Source organism: Chiloscyllium plagiosum, unplaced genomic scaffold, assembly GCF_037043375.1.
Source record: "Chiloscyllium plagiosum isolate Xiang-an unplaced genomic scaffold, Cpla_swu_hap1 HiC_scaffold_3, whole genome shotgun sequence".
NCBI classification, from domain to species: Eukaryota; Metazoa; Chordata; class Chondrichthyes; order Orectolobiformes; family Hemiscylliidae; genus Chiloscyllium; species Chiloscyllium plagiosum.
The window spans coordinates 76,691,378-76,717,586 of NW_028270141.1; the positions used below are offsets into that span (position 1 = coordinate 76,691,378).

Here is a 26,209-nt window from a genome sequence, read left to right on the forward strand (position 1 = left end):
GCACCACACTTCTCGACTATCTTTGACATATGCATTCTACTCCACCAAAGGGGTGACGGCACTCCTCCGAAACAATGATGAATGGAGATATTGGTGCCCCCTTAGCTGGAATGGGTTAGTCCACTGAAAATTAATGTACAGTGATTTAAACCGACTTCATCTGTAACTATTACAGTTTTGTGACCCCCAAATGGAACAGAAAAGAAATGGGTGCCAGAATTTCAATGTGATTCTTTATTTTAAGTGCCACAAATTGAACAAGATGTGAATAACTGCAAGGTGGTGAAGGATTAAGCCATTGCATCTGTAAGAGCAAACAACAGAGAAAAATACTCCATCATTTGGTATTCTTCTCCTTACTCAGTAACCCGAAAGGATACTTCAGGTAAATCTGAATGTATGAATGATGAATTGTCACTGAGTGTGGCACAAAGCCCACCAGATTCTAGGATGGATGAGGAATCCAAGTTTTTAATTGGATGCACAGAGGCTGTCAGCTTTAGACCAGGCAGGCAATAATCTCAGAGGTATGACAGGGAAGAGAAGAGTACTAGCAGAACATTACACACACACACACACACACATACACTGTGTTCTACCTCAAACAATTTACGGCTGCAGAAATTTCTAGCTTGAGGCAATACATTCTGAGCAAAGACACAACTGCATTAACATCTATATCCAACTCCATGACATTCCGCACACTAACACTGAAGCATTCAATAATAGGCCTTGGGAAAACAAATAGATATCAGAAATTAAATTATACCATATAGCAGTTCAAAAGGCTTAAGAGATATCAAACATACTTTTCCACAGGCGTTTAAGGATCAGAATGAAATACAGGTAATTAGGTGTCCTTTTCCATAGATCAGTGATGCTGATCTTGTATCCTGTATAGTAGGAGGAACATAATCTAAGAAACTTGCTTTTCGTGAAAGAGCTGCAAAGGGAGCTCTTTGAGTTGTTTCATCATATGTCTTCAAAGCCAATTAAGGTAAACATCAGGCATAAGGGTGCAAAAACAAGTTGTGCTAAATTTACATTCTCCTCCAAATCATATATGTATATATTACAAACAACAGGGGACTAGCACTGATCTCTGCAGAACATCACTGGTCACAGATTTTCAGTCATAAAAACACCCTCTCACTGTTACACTCTGTCTTCTATGACTTCTGCACCCATCTTAACAGCTCACCATGAATCCCTTGTGACTTCGCCTTTTGTTTCAGCTTGTAATGAGGGGCCTTGTCGAAGACCTTGCTATAGAGACAACATATACCTCTTGCGCTCATCAACCATTTTTGTGATATCCTCAAAAACCTCAATCAGTTTGTGAAACATGATCGTCTCCACAAATGCCACACTGCCTATCGCTAACAAATTCATTTTTTTCCCCAAATATAAGTAAATGCTAAGAATCTTCTCCAATAATTTCCTCACCTTACCAGCCTGTAATTTTTCAGAATATCCCTCTTGCCTTTTTTAGGTAAAGGAACAACATGGCTGTTCTCCAGTATTCTAGGACATCACCACCTGTGACTAAAGAGGATAGAAAGATTTTGTACTGGGCCCCAACAATTTCCTCACCTACCTCAGCATTCTGGGAGAGATTTCATCAGGTCCTGTGGACTTGTTTACCTTAATGCTTTTTAAATCACCCAAAACCTCCATTTTTTATACTGACAAGCTCTAGAATAGCAACCAACTCACCATCCACTATGTCCTTCTCCTTTGTGAACACTGATGCAAAGTATTTAAGGACCTCACCCACTTCCCTCCAGCTCCATGCATACATTTCCTCCTTTGTGTTTGAGCAGACCTACCTGTAGCCTATCAACTCTCTTGCTCCTTATATATGTATAAAACGTCTTAAGATTCTCCTTAGTCTTGCTTGCCAAAGACTTTTCATGGCCCCTTTTAGCCTTCCTAATTCCTTGTTTGAGTTCTTTCCTGCCTGAAGATGAACAATCAGGGCTCATCTAGGATTTGAACATGGGGCCTCTTGCACACGAGTGCAGTACAAGCCCCTAACAGAGAATCGTACCTCTAGACCAACCAGCCCACTCCAAATTCTTAGCATTATACTTTCAGATGTACATCAAAGTATTGGAGACAATGTAAAGGCAATTCACTAGAATAGAACTAGTCATGATCAGCTTCAGTTCTGTGTAGTGACAAAGAAACTGGTTGATCTCCTTTCAACAGGATATGAAGAAAGGGGATTTAACAGAGGCATCCAAAAGATGGGAAAGGTTTTTAATAGAAAGATATACCTTCCAGTTACTAAAAGGATTAGTAACAAAAGGACATAGATTTGAGATAACTGGTAACATGAGGAAGCAGAATTTTGATAGCAAGTTATGCTGATATGTATTGCACTGGAGAGTGATGGAAGCAAATCAATAACGATAAACAAATTTGAATAAACATTTGAAGTGGAATAACTTGCAGAACTTTGGGGAAAGAACAACAGATGAGATCAATTGGATAGCTCTTTCAAAAATAGGATTTATTTCTATGTTGTATGACATTATACTCTTTGACTTGGAGAATTCCCTTGCCTTTCCAAATGCATGTACATCCTGTCCCTCAGGGTTCCCTCCAACAACTTAAAACATTTTATAAAATCATGGATAGGATAACTAGATAAGGTCTTTTCCCTGGGGTGGGGAAGTCCAGAACTAGAGGGCATAAGTTTCAGGTGAGAGGGGAAAGATATAAAAGGGACCTAAAGGGCAATATTTTCATGCGGAGGGTGGTACATGTATAGAATGAGATGCCAGAGGAAGTGGTGGAGGCTGGTACAATTACAGCATTTAAAAGACACCTCGATGGCTACATGAATAGGAAGGGTTTAGGGAGACATGGGCCAAGTGCTGGCAAATAGGACTTGATCAGTTTAGGACATCTGGTCAGCATGGACGAGTTGGACCGAAGGGTCTGTTTCCGTGCCGTACATCTCTATGATTTCATAACTGGGGAAATACTCACTGATGCTAACAGAAAAGTATATGTAGCAATGAAATGGGAAAAAGGAAAGCAGGATGCTGGCGAAATAAAAGCAAAACAGAATCAGCAGAGAACAGGAAAATGGAATAAAGGTAAGGAATATTAATTTAAATGATGGAGACTGCCAAAAAGTAATAGAAATTAAGAGCTTTTAGCACAAATTGAAGAAGAGAATGAATAAAAGTTGCATGGTTCAATACACTTTCTTTGACAGGGCCTTACTTTATTCCCTTAAAATGCAGTTCATGTATGAAGCACGATCTAAATATTTTATAGCACATATCTGTTTCACTTTACAAAGGCCAACACATTCCATGCTGGAATTGTAACTGACAATATAATGATTATAATACATTTGGAACTTCTGACTATGTGGACCAATGAATGTATTAGCTAAATTGTACAAACATTGTGGTTGTATATTTTTTATGCCATAGGCTACAGTCATGATGTATTCCAACTTCCAGTCAGGTATTTTCTCCTCATTGGCTTCAGTAAGATTCAAGTAATACTGCCATATATCCTGCAAAAGAAAATGAAATGAAAAATAATAGTTTTTTTTGTCTATTCTATTAACTGGTATATCTTTTAAAAACCGCTTTTCATCTGAAAAGTTTGCTTACATTAGACTTGTCTATGTGGATAGATTATTTGAAGTAAGGAAAATAAGGGCTTCAGCATATAAGCTTTGCAAAAGCAGGAGTACATTAGATGTAGAGAGGCTTTTCATTAAGTACAGGAATACTGTACTCTCTGAAAGTCATTTGAATCTTTTTAAAATGGGAGTTTGGAAGATGAATTCTTGGACTTTATGAATTGACAGATTGTTTTTGCAGCTGGCAGGAGACAGCACAGAGAATTAAAATGCTTAGTTATAACTGTTTGAGACAGGCTTGAGAAATTACTGGGAAAGACTAGATCGGAGTGCTTACATATTTTAGATTAGCTGTGGAGAGAGAAGTAAAAGGGAGGAAGGAAACAGATAAACACCAAAGTAACAGAAAAACCTAAGATGCATCACATGCTCTGACTTACAGGTCCGATAAGTTCTTCTATGTCAGATGGCATTTCACAGGGTCAATGTGTGTACACCTAACATGCACCAGGTGGACATGCACAAGCACAGCAATCAATGTACCAGGAGTTCCCATACAGCGGATTTCTGCAATGTTCCTCTTCAACTTATGTTTAAGGTAGCCAGTTGGATAGTTTTCTTAATGCTCTTTTTAATAGTTACTGGCCTGGCATCAACTAGTTTTGTTAATCCAGGGACTGACACTTCAAATTGTCAGCTATTCTATTGTTTAGAGACATGATAAAACCTGTACAAGTTACTTAGCAAGATAACATGAGTATAAAAGGAAATTTTTCCTCTTGCTCTGTCCCACCACACAATAATTTTCTTGTCATGGATAGAAAGATGTACTGTTCTGTGATCTGCTGTGTACTGGGGAGCACAAGATAACAAACTTGAGAACCGTACCAAAGCAAGAGCACTCAACAGCACCATATTTTAGATGGATGGCCCAAACGTTGTCTGTTATTGTTGTTGCTCATAATATGCACTGGGGTAATCTTAAAACTATTTTAATGCTTACCATGTATGATAAAATTAAATAAAACAGGTATTCAAGTTGTAACTCAACCAAAATAATTAAAATATTGATATTCTGTAACAGGGATTAACATTAAAATTTCTTTAACACCATGTATCCAAACATGAGCATTTTGTATGAGCATTCTGGAGTTCTTCTTGCATTCTCTGATCCTCAAAGCTGCCCTCTCCATAATGGTTAGGGGGGATTCTGAATCTGCCCCAGCTGGAACAGGTTTGAACACTATGCTGCTGTCAGCAATCTGATCGACATCCACCAAAGAGGTAGAGTTGCTGTATTAACTGCACTTTTACATGTAATAGTCTGTAATTATGAACATTGATGGTACAGGCTCAATATTCTTTCCATCATATAGCTGACCAAGAATCTCTCCCAGTCTTACCGCATACCATTGACATATGTTGGATGGATTTACAGATTGATACTCAACCTGTTTGGCCACATTATGAAAACATCTCCCGTAGCTAACAAGTCCTTGAGTAAAATTTTAATCGAGAGTTTGTCAGAGAAGGAGAGACACTACTGTCTCACAGTCTCTCCACTTTGAGTTCTGTATGCTGTTGAAACGGCTGACATCGCAGTACCACAATACCTACAGGACAGGACTGGTTAGTCTTAGCCTACAAAGTTAATGAACAAATGTGCATAGTTAACTTTCCAAGAGACTAAAAAAGATATTCATGGCATGAGAAGCAATGAGAAACAAGATGCCCCCCAAAACATAGCAGCAATTGTTTTTTGCTTCATCATTTTTACCTAGTCACTTTCACACAGCACATAAACCTGGGTATTATGGATTAAATTGGTTTCCTGCAGTTACAATTTAAACCAGTTCAGTTCGCTATGTCTCTTGCAGCGATTTTAATGCCAACTATGCAAGTGGTTAATTTCAGACTCATTATACATGCTAAATTTTGGGTGTAAAACCCAATTTTTGATTAGATTAGATTAGATTCCCTACAGTGTGGAAACAGGCCCTTCGGCCCAACCAGTCCAGACCGACCCTCCGAAGAGTAACCCACCCAGACCCATTTCCCTCTTACTAATGCCCCTGACACTATGGGTAATTTAGCATGGCCAATTCACCTAACTTGTACATCTTAGGACTGTGGGAGGAAACCAGAGCACCTGGAGGAAACCCACGCAGACAAGGGGAGAATGTGCAAACTCCACCGAACCTGGGACCCTGGTGCTGTGAGGCAGCAGTACTAACCACTGAGCCACCATGCCACCCAATTTTAATTGTGTTAACAAAATTTCTCCACGTCACCACTCTTAACTACATAAAATAATGTTACTTAATGGAAACAAAGATAAACAATTATGTTCTATTATACTTCGTAATTGTTCTGGTTCATGGACAATTCTACATTTTTATTTGCACATTCATTTTGACACAAACTTGAAGCATAACTCAACAAATTCAATTTCAAGCACATTTTGGAAATGTTTCCTGATTTTATGGCCAAGCAGAAACACTGTTGTCCAAGTTCTTGCATCCAACAAGTACCTACCAATAATGTGTAGTCATCTGTGTCATACTTGTACAAGCGTAATCCTGGATTATTGGTTACACCATTCAAGGATTGTCTTTGAGGAGTTACAGCTGGTGCAACAAATAGAGAGTTGATAGGATTCCCTGTTGAAGAACAAAGAACTAAATGAATAAAATGACTGAATCATTCAAAACTTTGAGATTTTGGCACTCTACTTTAAAACATATTAATTCTGTAATTACAGTACTTTTAGAACTCTGGATCAATATAGGGGCGAGGTTCGACAGCCCCGCTAAGATACGGAATGTCCCTGACAGACACCGAGTGCCTTTGAAAGCCAAATGACATGAGAAATTTGTCTGGCATTCATTCACACTTCCCTCTCTTGCACGTCAAGGTGACAGCCAGGGATACCTTGAGGAGTACAGGCATGTGAGCATATCCCAACTCCACTGAGGCAGCCATTATGGTCACTAATGGAATGATTAATGTGAGTCTTGGCCACTGGAGAAAATGGGAGGAGAGTGAGAGTGGGGAAGCCTCCTTGTCACAACCCATTTCTTCTTTGCTTCACAATCTCTATTGATGTCTAAACTACAGATGATATAGGTATCATTCTCCTGCTAATGTGACACTCTGCAGACACTGTGAATACCCTCACCATGATGGCAGCAGACTAGAAGCACCAACTACAGACCCCAACTCAAAGCAAACCTCTAAATTATGCACTGTCAATTTCTGAGCTGGAGGCTGAGTGTCTGAAATCAAGTGTCAGCGTGGTTTCATCTACACTGTCTATTCAAGAATTCCTCAGGATAACAGGACAGAGAACGGACATACAGATCCATCTCCAAGGAGGTGAAACCTCCTATCAGTTGAGCGTCAATTCTCTCAATGGATTTGTATAACAATGCCCTTTGAGACAGATTTTCGTAACAGCTCAATGTTTGTATCTGCTACATCCTAGAACAAGATCTCTCCCCAGTGGGTAGGTATTTCCAGAGGCCATTAAGGTACCTGTAAATGTAGGGTCACCCCCCCTTCCCACCCCCACCCAGCAACCGCAAATAGTCTCTGACTCTTCTAAGTTGGTGTTCTACCATGTACTGCAAGGAAACAAAGCTGTGTGTTCAGAGTGTCAGAAATAGCTTCCATGGATAGAAGGAAGTGCAATGTTGGTGAATGGTGAGTTATCGGGGGGGGGGGGGGGGGGAGATGGTAATAGAATGATAGTGAACATAAAAGTTGGACATTCAGATGGGAGTTTAAATAGATAGGAGAGGAATTAGTGCAGCTGCCAGGTGTACTATTCTGAGGAGAGCTGTGAAAATGCTGAGAAATCAGAATGTCGAGTCCAACAGCAGAATGTGTTATGCCAGTCAACTTTCCCCACCCTGCAGAGATTTTGAATTCTCATGGTGTGGTGTCCCCAGGATCTCCACTTCCCTCTTTTGTTTTTTTTTGACAGAATTCATCTCACTCCAGTTTTCACAACTGGACCTCCATGTAGGAGTGAGAAGCCTGGACTGAAATCTCTCTTTCCAGGTATCCTCTTCATTGCCAAAGTTGCTGGACTTAAAATTCCACAGACAGTTCAGCCTTTCTGACTGTCTTAATTAGGAATCCTCTCTTTGACAGTTTCAGCTTTCTCTCTCTCTCTGATGGACCAGGAAGCTGAAAAAAATTAAGTTAATTTTGTGGCTCAGTTAAAAAAAAACACAGCAAAATATTCAAGTCAATCACCATCTTTAGATACCTTTGCAAAAAGTTTGCGGGTGCCACGTGATCTATATTCTGGGCTTACATAAGAAGAATAGCCACAAGTTGACAAAGGATCGGCAGAACTCTGAGAATTATAATCCCTTTCCTTAGGGAAGGAGTCAGAGAAAATTGCAGTGAAAGGAAGAAGAAACAAGAGAGAAGCTGTTACCTTGATTATCCAGAAGGACCATTATGCTATCCCTGTGAGTATGACCAAAAAACTGTCCAACAATAATCTCACTGTATTTGCGAAACATTTGCACCAGCCTTTCATTATCTTTCTCCCTTATTGCAGTGGTGTCCACTGAGTCTGGCAAGTAGCCTGGAGGAACATGTGCAATGAGATAAACCTGTCAGAAAAGACAATGATTCAGAAGAAATCAAATCTCATTTAGCACAACATCTTTATTCAAAGCTCCTCATTTAATATAACTTTTGATACACAATGGGAAATTTTACCTAAAGCATTGAAAATTTATATATTTTAAACGTCAGTGCTCTTCAATTCTTTCTTTCCATTCTCCAAATTAAGCTACCATTTTGCTTAGTGTACCAGTATTTCATGACTTGTAGAGACGTTGGAATATAAATTTGAAGTAACTGTATGATAACTATACAATAACTGTCCAATATTTTGTTAGTACATATATAATCCTACAAAAATACACATTTTGTCAAAGATTTGCATATTGCATTCATCAGGACAACTCACAAGAATACCCATTCAAAGGGAAAACCAACATTTATACTGCATCAGAGGAGACTGTGGAAACTGGTATTTGGTTAAGTTGATTCTTGATTGGTAGAGATGTGGCCATGAAGAATGAACCAATTAATTATGATTGACAGCTAACTGCCAGGTTATGTTTAAATTTTAAGTCAGGCAGCTTGGCGGCGATTGCTGAAGACGTTGCCCTGAGAAATGAACCAGCGAATGGTTGTCACCTGCTGAGGTGAGATGAAACCAGTGCAGGGCATTTACATGTTGGTGAAAATCCCTGCCGATCACACAAATAAATAACGTGATGTAGGAATTTCAGTTCTGGTGTGATGCCAGGGATGTAGACCATGTGTCACAAAGACTGACACATCATATCAAAGGGATATCCATTCAGCTGTTCACAACAAGCAAGGATCTTGCCATACCAAACCAACTTGCGCTTGCAACATTTTGTGACTGTACCAACTCAACCAAATAGGTGCAGTTATTTCCTGGTTCATTTCCAGGGCAATGCCTTGACCTAGATATTATGGAATGCAAAACCTGGCATTTAACTGTTGTAATTGGTTTCTGCATTCTTTATGGACACACGTCTATCAGAGTCCACTTGCCAAACAAACAGCACTCTTTATTCATGCAGTACAAGTGGATTTGTATTCTTGTGAAGTGTCCTGATAAATGCTAGACAATAAGCTCCAACAATGTCTATTTTTTCAGCAATACTAAAGCTCCATATGACTAAAAAAATTTTAATTCACATGTCAAATCAGCAGTGGCTTTCAGCATCATTTATCTTTATATTCTTGATTGCTTGGAATTAATAAACAAGTTCTTGCAATATTCAGCCTTGGTGTTAGTGGCATCTAGTAAAAACAACATTGATTGCTATGATGACTTAAACCTGTTTGTTAGTCCCAACAGCAGAGAATGCTGAGATGTTCACCTCTATTGAGTGCTACAATTTTCATGAAGCCCCCTTACCTTTGTAGCTAGAAGGTGCAGTATGTTAGATGGTGTATGGAGGAGCCTATACTGATAGGACCACCTTGACCTGTCAGTTAAAAACTTGAGTTGGTTGCACAAAACTTATAATGGTTTTTACTTTTTTTGTTTAGGGCTGCTCCCAGCTACAGCCTACTAGGAGCACATTCCTTTAAAATAACAGGATTGTGACAACATTCTCAACACTCTGAGTCTACTACTCCAAATACCTCTTTCTCTGTCTACCTTGGTCCTGTACCTGTATTCCCAGCAACTCTGGCTTCCCTCCTGAATCCAATTTAATTAATTCCCTTGCATATCCAGCAAACATGTAGACAGTGGAGCCAGGGGATTGCTATCATTATTAGTGCGCCAAGAAAGAAAATTGCAATGAGTCAAGCAAAAATTACCTGTCATTGAGCTGAACACTTATCTCAAGGTGAGTGTCGTTCAGCTCAATGGGTGCAACGTTGGCATTATACGGTTAGAACTCTCTATTCACTTGGTCAATGAAGCCACATTGCAACCAAAACAACAAGTTCTCAACAAGAGCCTATCAAAATATAGGGCTGTACTTTTACACAGTCAGTGGCAAACACCTCTATCTCACCACCGATTGAAGATCAGAGCTATATACATTGTTCCAATGTTCTGACTGAGCAAACAATGGTGACACAGTGGTCATTTCACTAGGCCAGTAATCCAGATTGCCAGGTAAACGTTCTGATGAAATGGTTTCAAAGCAGATGGCAAAATCTAAATTCAATAATAAAGTCTGGAATAAATAGTTGGCCTCACGGTGACCGTGTAACCACTGTCAATTGTCATAAAAAAGAATGAGGTTCACTAATGTTTTTAGAGAGGGAAAGCTGCCATCCTGAACAGGTCTTGCCAATAGGTAACTTTAGAACAACAGCCAAGTAATTGACTTAGAGCAGTTAAAAATGGGTAATTAGTGCTGGCTTAGCCACTGATACCCTCATCCCAAGGACAAATCCAAAAACACTTCACTGAAGTTAAGGCAGGCCATCAGTCTCTTTATTGGGACTATAGTAAGTTTTGAGAAGATCTGTACCTCAGGTTGAGGTTCTGGATGCAGGTTTGCTCGCTGAGCTTCCAACTCAGGTTCTGTACAGTAAGAAAAGCATCTGGCATCATAATTGATGATGCATTCATGCCTAATAAGTAGTACTTTAAAAGTAACAAAGATGTGAATGAAGAATTCAATAGCAGTCAGCCTATGAGGTGGCAGAATTAGTTAATGTCACAGTAGTGAAAATAGAAAATCTTAGTCTTGGCACAGACATGAGCTTAGTTGCTCAACTTGGGGTCTACATAACATAAAAGGTGCTAACATTCTCAAGTTAACTGAGTCAATATCTTTTGTAGAAGACATCAAATGGAATATAATAGCTCCAACAGTTCAATTCTTGTACAGTGCCAATGATCTCTGAGCTATCATTTTTCTGAATGATAAAAGATATATTTCTTGGAAACACTCATGCTGGCCCGCTTTGTTTTTGATTGCCTGCAGGCTTTAAGCAAAGTATCCATTTTCACCTGCAAGATGCTAGTGAATTGCATACTCCACAAATTTTGTAAATTCCAACATTCTATGATTATTATTCAAAAAAGGTCATGGAAAAGTGGAATATTTTTAGACTTTTTTTTTCAGGTTACGACTTTTCAGGGGCTGAAATTCACGCTACAGTCCAAAATACCATATCATTAGCAGAAGCCCAAATGATTGCTAAACAAATAAAGAAAAAAAAGCACAATGAATTACGGTAATTACCAGATAAAAACAATAGAAACGAAAATGAATTAGTAAGCTTTATACATACATACCAAAAGTGAGGTAGGAATATAATACATCTTTAAATTACAGTTGCATGGTACATCTTAAATTAAACATGTCAAATACAAAAGTTCATTAAAATCCTGCAAAAGCACACTGTTCAACATCTTCAGCACCAAATAAAGCTTCATAGTCATCAGGATGAATGATATCATCACATAGGTCCTCTTCATCTTCGCTGTCCATAGTTAGAGGTACCACATCATCCGCTTCTTCTTCTTCATCTATATCAAAGGGGCATTATCACCTGACGCTGACTGGGTGCGTAATTTGCGCCAAATTGGTGTGAATTGTACATCAAAACACATAATAGCATGAAAATAAAATGAACTTGCTCATCAAAACATTTATGTACAGGATACTACCTTGACTCTCAAATGTTGATCTGTTATCTGTGAAGAAATAGGATCAACTTTTACATGAAACGTATGGAAACTTACAGATTTTTTGGCCATAAATAGTGGTTGACTTATACATAAGATTGACTTTTACTCGTGTATATATGGTAATTTATCTGATATAAAGGAAACACAATTTGAAAACAAAATCCCCCAAACTTAAAGACGTTGTAGAAATTACAAAACAAAAGAGGAATGCAAGGTTTATGAAAAGTCTGTTTCTCTCATTATGTGGAATATGTTGTGTTGTGACTCATTTCTAATATAAAAGAAATGAATAGAAGTTTTCCCATGAACACCATGTCTTATAGACACATTAGGGGAAAACATGTGGTCTCCCCAGCTGTAAAGATTCCTTAGAAAAATGGAATACAAATTTTATTTTCCCATTGAACCAATGGTTAACAAAACAACTTGGAATTTACAATGTCTTCTTAGGATATTTCAAAGTACTACACAAATAATGATTTTTTAAAATGTTTGAATATAAAATCTGTTTCAGTTGGAGGCATAGTGGTGAGGTCTCTGGACTAGTAATCTAGCACCGTAGGCCAATGTTCTGAAAGTATGCATTCAAATCTCACCGTGGCACATGATGAAATTTGAATTCGATAAACTCTGAAAGAGTAAATCTAATGGCAACCATGTAACCACTGTTGGTAGTTATAAAAATATATCCGGTTCAGTAAAGTCTTTAGGGAAGGAAATTATCTGGTTTGGCCTCCATGCGACACCAGACCCATAGCAATGTGATGGACTTTTAACCACCTTCCGTGCAATTATTGATGGGCAATAAATGCTGGCATAGTTAACAATGTCCACATTCCATGAATGAATAAAATAACTCTTTTATTGCAAGATTGTTAAATAGACTTACCTTCTCTTTGTTTTGTTGAGCTTTCTTCAGTGTATTTTCAAGCCACACAAACTGCCCAGCAGGGTCAGGAATTCCCTCAGTCTCTTTATTGGGACTATAGTACAAGTTTGTGTTTAAGCTGATTATCCTGAGGGTCTGTTGGGTAACATTACAATTAAAGATCTGGGTGTAGAACCCACCTATAGGGGAAAAAAAAACAGAAAGCAAATTCACAAATGCAACAAAGGGATTAAGTTTAAGAACCTCCAAAATATGTAATCAATTGATAAAGGGGACCATTGCTTGTAATTGAAAGAAACTGGAAATCTCACGATAATCTAACTTTGAACATTAAAATGATAGAGTTGCTTAACAAATTTGGATCTTGATTCATTAATAATTAAACATTGTTATGCACTAGGAAACAATCTGGTGAAATTTTGAGAAAATCACACACAAATACAATTAATTTTGAACTATTTATCCCTACATCCTTGAATTTTTTTCAGCTTGCATTGTAGAGACATTCTACTGGCCCATTTTATATTAGTTTACAGTTATAATTATAGAATCTGTAACTCAGTAGATAGTATCGAGGGGAACTATATGGGATAAAGGAACAGTTACCAACCAACGGAAAACTTGGAGCAAACTTAAATAAAAATTATTTATTTTTAATTTGGCCTAGAATTATCATTTTTGATAAGGTCAATTCTGAACAATCACCTAAAATATTTGACTTAAAATCTGACTAGAACAAGTACTTTAAGAAACAAAATTTTGTTTGACATGATTTGATAAATTGTGCTGATTCTGTTGTACTGAATGGAAATCAGTTGGTATATCATAATTAGTTTGGTTCTTAGTGATGACGAACGTGAGGGATTAGGAATGAGAGTGTGTAACTGAATTCAAAATGACTGGATCTAGATTATAAATTGTTCTTTTACTTTTCTCATTTTTATTTTGGTTTGAAACAGTGATTTCAAACTAACTTTGAACAGCAGTTTGTTGTAAAACAGAACAAAGATGTTTGCTGTTGGGAATTGGCCTTGAAGATAATGCAACTTCATTACCACTCTAAGGACACTGTAGATGAATTAGCCCTGAGCTGTTATTATGCTCTGACCTGTCAGCTGGTTGGATGTTGAATTGGTCAATCAAAAGGAGAAAGTGAGGACTGCAGATCAGAGTTGAGTGTGTGGTGCTGGAAAAGCACAGCAGGTCAGGCAGCACCTGAGGAGCAGAAGAATCAATGTTTTGGGCAAAAGCCCTTCATCAGGAATGAGGCTTGTGGACCGGGGGTGCTGAGAGATAAATGGGAGGGAGGTGGGGCTGGAGGGAAGATAGCTGGGAATGCAATAGGGAGATGAAGGTGGGGGAGTAGGTGATAGGTTGGAAAGGAGGGTGGAGCGGATAGATGGGAAAGACGATGGATAGGTCAAGAGGATGGTGCAGAATTGGAGGCTTGGGACTGGAATAATGTGGAGGGAGGGAAAATGAGGGAACTGCTGAAATCCACATTGATGCCGTGTAGTTGCAGGGTCCTAAAGTGGAAGATGAGGCGTTCTTCTTCCAGGCGTCAGGTGGTTAGGGTTTGGCAATGGAAGAGGCCCAGGACCTGCATGTCCTTGGTGGAGTGGGAGGGAGAGTTGAAGTGTTCAGCCACAGGGCGGTGGGGTTGGTTAGTGCTGGTGTCCCAGAGATGTTCTGTGAAACGTCCTGCAAGTTGGCTTCCTGTCACCCGATGTAAAGGAGACCACATTGGGTGCAATAAGTACAATAGGTAACATTTGTGGGGGTACAGGTAACTTTCTGTCAAATGTGGAAGAATACTTTGGGGCATTGGGCAGAGGTGAGGGGGGAGACGTGGGTGCAGGGTATTGCACTTCCTGTGGTGGCAGGGGAAAGGTGCTAGGTGTGGGGGTGTTGGGGGGAGGACATGGATCTAACAAGGGAGTCACGGAAGGAATGATCTCTCTGGAACGCTGATGGGGTGGAGAGGGAAATAGATCTCTGGTGGTGGGGTCTGTTTGTAGGTGGTGGAAGTGAAGGTGGATGAGGCGATGTATATGGGGGTTGGTGGGGTGGAAGGTGAAGACTGATAGGGTGGCGGAGCGGGTTCTGCCCTTGTTGCATTGGGAGGGGTGATGTTCGAGGGTGAGGGTGTGGGAAGTGGAGGAGATGCGCTGGAGAGCATCGACCACATGGGAGGTGAAATTGCAGTCTTTGAAGAAGGAGGCTACCTGGGATTTTCTATGGTAGGATTGGTCATCCTGGGAACAGATGCAGTGGAGGTGGAAGAATTGGGAATAAGGGATGGCGTTTTTACAGAAGGCACGGTGAGAGGACATGTAGTCCAGGTAGCTATGGTAGACCACAGGTTTGTCGTAGGTGTCAGTGGTTAGTTGGTCACCAGACATGGAGTGGAGGGCTGCGTGTTGTGAGGGTGGGAGGTTGGAGTGGGTGAGGGGTGTGGACAGGTTTAGGGCCTGTCCAAACCCCTCAAGGGAGGACCAGTGCTATCCAGCCAACCACAGGAAATGTTGATTGGAAAGAAAATAAAATAGTTCTGATTTGGTTTTGGCAAGACAGTGATTTTTGGAAGTTCTAGAGACTCAGGCTATGTTCTTCTGCTCTCGCTCTAATTTTCCATTGAGTTTTTAAATTTTCTGAGAAAGGAATCCCAGTCTGTAGGAAATAAGTAAATATGTCTGGAGATCTGCATTGACTGGTGACTTCAGAATTCAGGCCAGATATATAGTTTGATATGCCTGTGAACAAACCTTTATCCAAGGATTTTATGAAGGCCAAGTATCCATCATTTCAAACAGCTTATTGAACTAAGAAATTGCAATTCCTTTTTTTCTCCCAATTTACCCCTTAAATGTGTCTGGTTATCAGAGTGGAAGTTATGATCAAAAAGACTGGACTTTAGATCATAGATATTAATTAGATTATCTTGTTGCTTCTGTGTTCTGAAGTTACATTATTAACGATTAATTGTAAGTTTAAGTTGTAAACCTGGCACCCAAGATCTGTTATCTGTTTCTGGTTAGAAACAATTAGGCAAGTAAGAGTCATTGAGCATTTTAATTTCAAAGTGTTGCAAATTCAGTGATAGAAAGGCTGATTTGGCTTGGCTTGCTATCCCGGTGTCATAACAATATTCAAATTTGTTCAGAGACTTGTCACAGCATATCCTTAATCTGCATTCACACATTCTACACTAAGTTTGGACAAAACACAAAACTCAAGCACTTGTAATGAAACACTAATGTGACAGACCTGTCCACCGTGCCATCTCGGAGTAGGGAAACTCTAAAATTCAATCTTACGTGTATAAATGAAATAAATAATTGGACATGGAGGTGAAAATCGTTTTCCTACAAATTCAACTTCTTGCTACTAACAGCTTATATTTTAGTTTACTGCCATTAAGATAAACTCCATTGAACTAAGGCCTACTGTATATTCTGATATGATACAGCCAAATATCAACTCCATAAGGCATGTACAACATTAGGACAAATAATGTGACTTGAACTTGTGCTGTAAAATTTTAAATATTAACTAGAATTTATTTTTATAGGCAATGAATAGGAGATTTTGGGCTTCATAGATAACAGCAGAAAGTAATACAGAATATTTTTGTAAAGCTTTGATTAAGTCATGATGAGTACATTGCTTCCAGTTCTGGTCACCACACTTTACAAAAGAATATAAACATACTTGAAAGGTGGAAAAGATTTATCAGAATGGGCCCAGGGTTGAAGGATTTTAGCTACAAGATTAGTTTAGAGATGCTGTTGTTGGATTCCTGGAGAAAAGGTGATTGAGGGGATATTTGATAGCAGTGTACAAGATTATGATAGATTGAGATATAGCAGAGAAAGAAAAGTGTGTTTCTATTTGCTGATGTTTAAGGACTAGAGAACTCAGGGTTTTGAGCAAGTGATTCAAAGGCTGGGTGGAGCAGGGGACGGGGAAGAGAGAGAGAAAAAGAGAGGGACAGTTTGTGAAGAGTTATTTTACACAGTAAGTGGTAATGATCTGGAACTGGCTGCCTACAAGGATAATGGAAGCAGTGACAATCATTAATTTGAAAAATAAATTAAATGAGTGCTTGAGAATATTAAACTTTCAAAGCTACAGAGATAGAGCAATATAATAATATGGGGTGTTGCAGAAAATGAATGGGCTGAGTGCTCCCCTTCCATATTGCCATGACTATGACACCTTATTTGGATTATATTTCAAGTGACTTGGAAAAGCAATAAATGTGATTTTTTTTTTAAAACAGTTGAATAAAATTTCCCATTTCAATTAAAATCAAAATCCAAGCATCAATGGTCAAATGTTAACCTTTTTGCAAGGTCCAACGTGCATCTTGTGTCAACCATTGTTTCCACATATCAGCTGCTGCATTGTAAACATCACTTCTGTTAACAGGAAGTTGGTCCTGACCAAATAAGAAGAACAGAATTTTATCATTTTCTTTCTTTAAAACTACTAGTAATATCAAGAAGTATTATAATGTAAATTATAATTATGGTTTGCACAGTGGCTCAGTGGTTAGCACTGCTGCCTCACAGCACCAGGGTCCTAGGTTCAATTCCAGCCTTGGGCGACTGTCTGTGTGGAGTTTGCACATTCTCCCAGTGTCTGCATGGGTTTCCTCCCACAGTCCAAAGATGTGCAGGTCAGGTGAATTGGCCATGTTAAATTGCCCATAGTGTTAAGTGCATTAGTCAGAGAGGGCAGGGTTGCTCTTCGGAGGGTCGGTGTGGACTTGTTGAGCCGAAGGGCTTGTTTCCACACTGTAGGGAATCTAATCTAAAAAAATTCCTGACCACTTCTATTAAATTTTGCTGGAATATCCTTCGTGGATGCAGACATAGGTCTGAGTTTGTTTTCCTGGCTGGAGGGGTAGGGGCCCTGGGTTTGACAAGGTGTGCTGGAAAGCCAATTCCAGACATCCTGCCCTGAAACTGGCACCAAACATTTTCAACAGTGGGGGGATCCCAGAGATGGGTGTTATGTCATGCATCTGTTTACAGAGATAATTGGCTTTGAACAGATCCAATTTTTGTTAGTGGGATTATCAAAATACAATTCTTGGTTTCACGCTTTTCACGAGAAGGTCTAAAGTTTATCGAGTTCTTTGAATAGTTGGAGTGGTGTTTTGGAGAAGCAAGGTGCCCTGTTAAAAAGACCCAGGGAAATCTTTGAAAGAAGTGTTCTTTGGCCATGTTAGAAATAGAGACCAATGTTTACATGAGCTGAATAAACACATTGGAACAGTCAAAGCTGTCAAAACATTAAAATTCCACTGGAACTGCCAAGTTGTCAAGGCATTTAAATCTGCTACCCTTTAAACTTAAAAATAAAAAATATATAGTTAAACAAGAAAAAAATCAGCCCTTCGTAATTCACTTTGTCGTCACAAAACTGAAAGCGGTCATTATAGGATTTGTGCTGCATGACTATTTCATTACTAACCATTATTACGCTGGATTGTCTGTCCCCTCACAGTTAAGTTTTTTGTTGCGGGGCTATAAATTCAAATTAACTTTGTCGTCATAAAACTGAAAGCGATCATGATAGGTTATGAAATAGTCATGCAGCACAAATCCGATTATCATCACCCTGGATTGTCTGTCCCCTCACAGTAAGCTTTTTGATGTAGGGCTATAAATTCAAATTCTTTTTAAAATAAGGGATTAAGTAGATTAAATAATTTAAGTGCAATGCACAACTTTTTACCAACGAAAGTGTTTATTTGTAAAAAAACATTAATTGACACTCGACCGTTCTTTTATTTAATCTACGCATGGGCTGAGAAGTCAACCCATGGTGGATGGGTGGGTTGGATTGGAGGACTATAAGAATAAACTATGGTGGATGGGCGGATGTGTCAGCACTAAGTTGGCAGAGAGGGCCACAGAGATGGATGATTCTGCCTAAAGAGGGCAGGTAAATTTGAGCATGTGTTAACATAGCCTGGATTATAAATTTACTTCAAGGCAAGCTAGCTGTTAGGGCTTGTGGAACATCCCTCATGTATATTAGTAAGAATACACAACACTCAGATAGTAGGTGTTAGAATTATATGGTGCTTTGTATAAAAATCTATGTTCATTGCATTACCAAGGTGAACTAATCTACTACCTGTGGCCAGTAGTCATGATTTCCCAATGCAGGAAAAACCTGTAGATCTTTAAAATATTCCTGGATCGTCTGCGTCATATTACGGAGAATGTCAATCACAATCTTTGTTGAAAGCTCTCCAACTGGTACATGGGGAGGGCTATCTCTACAATAACAAAAGAAAACCAAAAACAATAATGATGGTAATTGGTCACAGGACACACATGGGGCTGATAATAAAACTGTAACAAAATATTCTACCTTTTTCCTTAGCCGTTTACTGGACCAAATTAAAACATTGAAAATGCTGAGTGGGTCACAGTATCCTATTTCAATGCCTTAAACATTCAGACTCTAGAAAACTTTAAATGATAACATTTATATTCCAAAGTAATTCAGTGCTTCTACTATAAAATGAAGACAGTCTTGACTAAGTGGTATCACTTCCGCCTCTGAATCAGAAGGTTGTAGGTTTTAGTATAATAGAAAGCAATCTTAGCTGACAATTCATAGAAACAATAAGCAAGCCTGCACTGCAGAGATGTCATCTTGCAGATGAGATGTAAAAGCGAGGCTGGTCTTCCATCAAGTGAGTATTAGTCAAATAAAAGGAGAATTGCCCTTGGTAACCTGGAAAATCTTTATCACAGAACAGACATCAATGAAAATAGAGTACACGGTCATGATGTCTTAGGGTTTAGCAAACTGGCTGTCACATTTCCTTCATTGCAACAATTATATTTTTTTTAATAATGGAGTCTCCTGAGTTGTAAGGTGTTCTATAAACGCAAAAACTTTACTTTTCATAGAATCCCGAGAGTGTTGAAACAGGCCATTTGGCCCAACAGGTCCACACCGACCCTCCGAAGGGTAACCCACACAGACCCATTCCCCTACTACTCTACATTTACCCCTGACTAACGTACCTAGCTTACACCTCCCTAAACACTGTGGACAATTTAGCATGGCCAACTCATCTAACCTGCACATCTTTGGACTGTGGAAGGAAACTGGCGCACCCGGAAGAAACCCACACAGACATGGAGAATATACAAACCCCACACCGATAGTCACCTGAAGGTGGAATCGAACCCTGGCGCTATGAGGCAGCAGTGCTAACCACTGATTCACCATGCCACCCTTTAAGCAAATCTTTTGCTGAACATTATTTGAAAGCTAACTTCCCTTATTGATTGAGATATAGAATCTCTACAGGTGGAAACAGGCCAATTAGCCCATCGAGTCCACACTTGACCACCAAAGAACTGAAAATGTGTTGCTGGAAAAGCGCAGCAGGTCAGGCAGCATCCAAGGAGCAGGAGAATCGACGTTTTGGGCATGAGCCCTTCTTCATGAATAAGGAAAGTGTGTCCAGCAGGCTAAGATAAAAGGTAGGGAGGAGGGACTTGGGGGAGGGGTGTTGGGAATGCGATAGGTGGAAGGAGGTCAAGGTGAGGGTGATAGGCCGGAGTGGGGGTGGGGGCGGAGAGGTCAGGAAGAAGATTGCAGGTTAGGAAGGCGGTGCTGAGTTCGAGGGATTTGACTGAGACAAGGTGGGGGAGGGGAAATGAGGAAACTGGAGAAATCTGAGTTCATCCCTTGTGGTCTCCCTCCGTGACTCCCTCGCCAGGTCCACACCCCCCACCAACCCAACCTCCACTCCCGGCACCTTCCCCTGCAACCGCAAAACTTGCGCCCACACCTCCCCCTCACTTCCCTCCAAGGCCCCAAGGGATCCTTCCATATCCACCACGAATTCACCTGCACCTCCACACACATCATTTATTGCATCCGCTGCACCTGATGTGGCCTCCTCTATATTGGGGAGACAAGCCGCCTACTTGCGGAACGTTTCAGAGAACACCTCTGGGACACCCGGACCAACCAACTCAACCACCCCGTGGCTCAACACTTCAACTCCCCCTCCCACTCCACCAAGGACATGCAGGTCCTTGGACTCCTTCATCGCCAGACCGTAGCAACACGACGGTTGGAAGAAGAGCGCCTCACCTTCCGCCTTGGAACCCTCCAACCACAAGGGATGAACTCAGATTTCTCCAGTTTCCTCATTTCCCCTCCCCCCACCTTGTCTCACTCAGCACTGCCTTCCTAACCTGCAATCTTCTTCCTGACCTCTCCGCCCCCATCCCCACTCCGGCCTATCACCCTCACCTTGACCTCCTTCCACCTATCGCATTTCCAACGCCCCTCCCCCAAGTCCCTCCTCCCTACCTTTTATCTTAGCCTGCTGAACACACTTTCCTCATTCCTGAAGAAGGGCTCATGCCCGAAACGTCGATTCTCCTGTTCCTTGGATGCTGCCTGACCTGCTGTGCTTTTCCAGCAACACATTTTCAGCTCTGATCTCCAGCATCTGCAGACCTCACTTTCTCCTTTGAACCACCAAAGAGCATTGCACCCAGATCCCTCCCATCCCTGTAATTCCCCATGGCTAATCCACAGAACTCGTACATCCCTTGACACTACGTGCAATTTAGCATGACCAATCCACCTAACCTGCACATCTTTGGAATGTGGGAGGAAACCAGATCATGTGGAAGAAACCCATGCAGACACAGGAAGAATGTGTAAACTCCACACAGACTGTCGCTGAAATTGAAACCAAATACCTGGCACTGTGAGGCAGCAGTACGAACCACTGAGCCACCATGCCAGCCCAGTGATTTACACAGAATACATGACAATTTTGTAAATCAAATGTTTTTAACAAACCTGCAGTTGCTGAGTCCACCCAGCAGGTTGTGGTACAGTCTGTTAGGAAGGGTTACCATATTGTTTTGTCACTGGTCAGCAAAATGCAAATCACTCTTCAACTTCTTGTTAAAAGATACATACTTTTCTATCATCGTCATCTGCACGGCTTATTGATCAACAAGCCTTAAGATAAATTTGTTGGCTGCTCATTCCCTTCATCTATCTTTCAACATGTGGCACAAGACTCTACTTTTGACATGGCCTAGTCTACCTCTTGAATAAGTTGGCTTTATTGTATATTGTATCGTCTTGGCTTTGTTATACCCTAATGCTTAAGTAGCCAGCTCTCCATCTCACAAATGAATCTGTGTTCAAGCGGAGCACAATTGGAACTCCCACAGGACTGAAGCTGAGAGATATGACTTCATCTAACCCCTGTGGGAACCCATTTCATCAGAGCAGCAACATAACTAACAAAATCCAATGTTCTTCCCCTTCCAGCCCTGGTAGCAATGGCCAACTCTATGGTTACTAAATCTGGCTCAATATTTCTCCCTCACCTGAGATCCACACCATGTTAAACAGTAATGATCAGTCAAGAAAAGTCTAGTACTATGGTAGGAAAAGCCATTTCAGCAAAAGTTTCCTCCCACCTGACTAAGAGGAAATTATGATTCACCACATTTCATCTAATCATGTCAGTCAAATACTATCTACATTATATTCAGCCTTTCTTCTAGGTTCAATTACCCACCCTCAAGTCTTACTCTATTTGAGCAAGAATGCACGTATTTAGTTTCTCATCAGTAGCACTATGAGTAGTTCACTAATGAACTATAAAAATGCAAGTTCATAAACTTAAACCAGGTCATTCAGCACAAGTGGCAGATGTTGGTTTTGCTCTGCAGGAGTAGCCAAAAACACCCAATCATCTTGTTCTTTTCATTCAACTACAGATCTACCTTATTCTTAGATGTTAACATAGTGTTTGCTTCAACCACCAAGCCCAGTAGTCCACTTCACTGCATTCAAAAAAGAATTTCACCTGCATTCTGTCTTACTTCAATGTTATAATCATATTGCCTGTGCTATATAACTTCAATTACTTAAACTTTTTTCCTTGTCCCAAACATTCAGAGTGCAATCAAAAATCACCAGAATCTCCTTTGACCTAACAAAAAAAGTCTGAATCACATTTGTGTTTCCTCAGTATATACTTATTTTGGATCCTTCCTATAGTCAACGCCAAAACGCTGTACAGAACTTGAGTAGTTGACTTACTATGCTTTACAAAAGGATTTTACAATCATATGCCAACTTTTGTGTTCCAGTCTTAGGACTAACCTTGCAGTACGACCCCTTAACCCATTTCAGCTATTCTTGAGAAATTGCCTTGTTGTTTCTCCTGACTTTTTTTGTACAATTTTCTACCTTCCCCCACATTCCATACCATTTGATCTTCCTGATAGTCTTTTATGTGTTATCTTATCAAAAGCTTTCTTAAAGTTCAAATGCACAATGTCCATGTTGGTCCTTTCTGAAAATCATGCTGGCTGTTTCTTATTATTTTCTATACATTTTAGGAATTTTATCTTTAATTTCCAAATTCAAAATTCACCCTACCATAGATACAAATCTGCAAAACACTAGATTAAGATAAATTTCCTTACATTGACTACTCTCCAGCACATATTCAATGTCAGCAGAACCTTGCAACATAATTGCTAAAACCTCCGGTACTCTTTTTCCCATTTTTCTCAGGATAAAGTACATACAATGCTTTTTGTGACCTCATTGCATTTCAAAGCATTTCACACCAATTGAGCTTGTTTATAGTGTCATCATTGTTATCTCATACAGAAATTAGAGCACAGAAAGATTCTATAAGTTGCAAAGAAAAGATAAACAATCAACTAAGCTGTTTTGGTAGCATGAGCTAAGAGACAAGATGTTGTTTCAAATAATTCCAAGAGATATTTTATGTCCATTTGGGAATTCATGCAAGGCTTCAGTTTAACATCTCAGCCAAAAGGTGACATTTCTGATTGCACAGCATTCCCTCAGTAACGAAATAGATATAATTTTTGAAATACCCAATCATAGAAATAGCTGGAGAAACTCAGCGGGTCTGACAGCGTCTATGGGAAAAAAAAACAGAATTAACATTTCAAGTTCAGAGACCCTTCTTCAGAGCAGTGTTCTGAAGAATAGTCACTGGATGTAAAACATTAACTCTGTTTCTCTTGCCACAGATGCTACCAAACTTGCCGAGTTTCTCCAGCTATTTCTGTTCTGGGTGTGTCAGATCTCTAGCATCTGCCATCCTTTGTTTGATTATTAATTATTATTTGTTTTATTATTATATTTATAAATTATAATTGATAGACATTGTATACTCTACTAGTGTTTGGCATTAAGACACATCTAAATCAGCTTGACTTTATGTCATATTTACCCAGTCCATATCACAAAAGAAGGTTGAAGTTTAGCATCTTTCATAAACTTAAGAGCAGACTGGATAAGTTTATATGGTGAATCACACAAATAGTCGCCATAAGGTCCTGCATGCTTTGCTGGACGCCCCATTGATGAAAAGCAAACTTTGGTAGGATCATCAGTCAAATGATAGGTTGGATCCAAATGCAAGTCAGTTATGTGCCAGAATTGTCCTAACAGAAAATAAAATGCAACGGTTACCAGCTTGTCATACAATGTCCTTCCACATAAGTTTCACATTACAATATAACTTCAAACAGTGAAGCAAATTGAACTGCTTATGTATATTTACCAGCAGTTGTTCAATGCAGTTTAAGTTATTGGTTACTTTGACATGTTATCGCTCATGTATTGGCGTACGGTTTGTGACCCACTATATGTGTTTTTATTAATATTCTACTTGTGCTGCAGCCTGTTTCAATTTTCCATACCTGGACTTCTAAAATGATATGCTGTAACATTTTTATCCTCCTTACAGATCTCATTTGGCTTTTCCTGTTCAGGAGATCTTAAGCAAGTTTAACGGTACTTCCACTTTTAAAAAAAAGATTTTAACATCACTGATCATAGAAATCACATTTTGTATTTAGAGTCACAAGGTTATTAATGGTATACTTAGGTGTTTTCATCTGCAGAATTGTATTTGGCTGTTGATGGATCAAGATTATTGAGATAGACAGGATTATGGAGTTTAGGCCACTAACAGATCAGCTGTGATCTTACTGAATGACAAACAAGCTTGACAGGCCAAACAGGCTACTCCAGACCCTAACACTTATACGTTTGTACGCATGTCTCAGAGATTACCTGAAACTGAAATACAACATTGTATCAATAAAAGTGCTACACTGTTGGATTAGTTTCTAAAGGCATGGTGTAGCAGATCATTGCACTGTCAACACTTCTGATTAATGTACTCACCTATATGACAAATAAACAGAAAGGTAGTAAGATATCCAGCCAGACAATGAGAATGTTAAAACACTTGAGCTAAAAAAAACAAGCTGAGCAATATTTTGTTATATTCACACTTTTCCAAGAGACATCAAAGGAATCAACTAAAAAAAAGTTGCAGGTATGGAATTTCATGCAAAATACACAGATTATGACACAACTCCTCTTTCAGTGAATATAAAAGTTAAATGCACGAGATTGGAGGGTTGTATACTGATATAGATAGAGAATTGGTCGACAGACAGGAAACAAAGAGTAGGAATAAAGGCCTCTTGGAAAATAATGGAGTTTGTGATTAGTGTAGTACAGCAGCGATCAGTGCTTGGACCTCAGCTACTCACAATGATTTAGATAAGATGGCACAAAGTCAGGTGGGAGGGTAATCTGAGAGGATAATGCAGAGATGCTTCAGTATTTTGGACAAGCTGAGTGAGAGGACAAACGCATGGCAGATGAAGTATAATGTGGATAAATGTGAGTGATCTACTTTGGTCACAAAAACAGAAGAAAAATTATCTAAATGATGGTAGATTGGAAAAGAGAGCAACAAGAGCCGGTGTCTTTGTACGCCAGTTGCTGAAAGTGAAGATGTAGGTGTAGCAGCAGGTGAAAAAGGCAAATGACATGCCGGTTTTCATTAGAGAGGATTCAAGTACAGGAAGTAGAATGTCTTGCTTCGATTGTGCAGAACCTTAGTGAGACAGCAACTGGAGTACTGTGTGTAATTTTGGTCCTTTCATCTGAGGAACAATGTTCTTGTTATGGAGGGAGTGCAACAAAGGTTGACCAGATTGATTCCTGGGATGCATGAAGACAGACTGAATTGATTAGGTCTATATTCAACAGAAATCCAAAAACACAACTAGACAGGGTAAACACAGGAGGATGTTCCCCATGATAGGGGACTCCAGAATCAGGGGTTAAAGTCTAAAGGTATGGAGTAAACCATTTAGGATATGGATGAGGAGAAATGTCTTCACCCAGTGGTAAAGAGTTAGATATAGTTCTTTCGGCTAATGGACCAAAGGATATGGGAAGAAAGCTGGAACAGCATACTGAGTTGGATGATAGCCATGATCATATTGATAGACAGAGAATGTTTGAAGGGCTGAATGGCCTACTTCTGAAGTACTGTTCCAGATAGGAAATGTAGCAGTCAATCTGTGCACAGAAGTTCCCACAAACCATAATG

The 26,209-nt window shown here is 39.6% G+C and overlaps 1 protein-coding gene across 2 annotated transcripts in view; it reads right to left on the bottom strand.

Annotated features, from left to right (window-relative positions):
- Nucleotides 1–219: 219 nt before the first annotated feature.
- Nucleotides 220–26,209, bottom strand: part of smpdl3a (sphingomyelin phosphodiesterase acid like 3A) — a 45,380-nt gene continuing 19,390 nt past the window's right edge. Inside the window, exons 2-9 of one of the 2 annotated variants that reach the window (XM_087980920.1) lie at nucleotides 24,495–24,597; nucleotides 24,023–24,236; nucleotides 18,874–19,018; nucleotides 17,068–17,164; nucleotides 12,724–12,902; nucleotides 8,058–8,238; nucleotides 6,146–6,270; nucleotides 220–3,538 (exon numbers count right to left, since the gene is read on the bottom strand). In XM_087980920.1, the coding sequence (XP_087837046.1) occupies nucleotides 3,239–3,538; nucleotides 6,146–6,270; nucleotides 8,058–8,238; nucleotides 12,724–12,902; nucleotides 17,068–17,164; nucleotides 18,874–19,018; nucleotides 24,023–24,153 (1,158 nt within the window). In that variant the 5' untranslated portion in view covers nucleotides 24,154–24,236; nucleotides 24,495–24,597 and the 3' untranslated portion in view covers nucleotides 220–3,238. The remainder of the gene's footprint in view (nucleotides 3,539–6,145; nucleotides 6,271–8,057; nucleotides 8,239–12,723; nucleotides 12,903–17,067; nucleotides 17,165–18,873; nucleotides 19,019–24,022; nucleotides 24,237–24,494; nucleotides 24,598–26,209) is intronic. The other variant, XM_043684259.2, reaches the window with a different exon arrangement.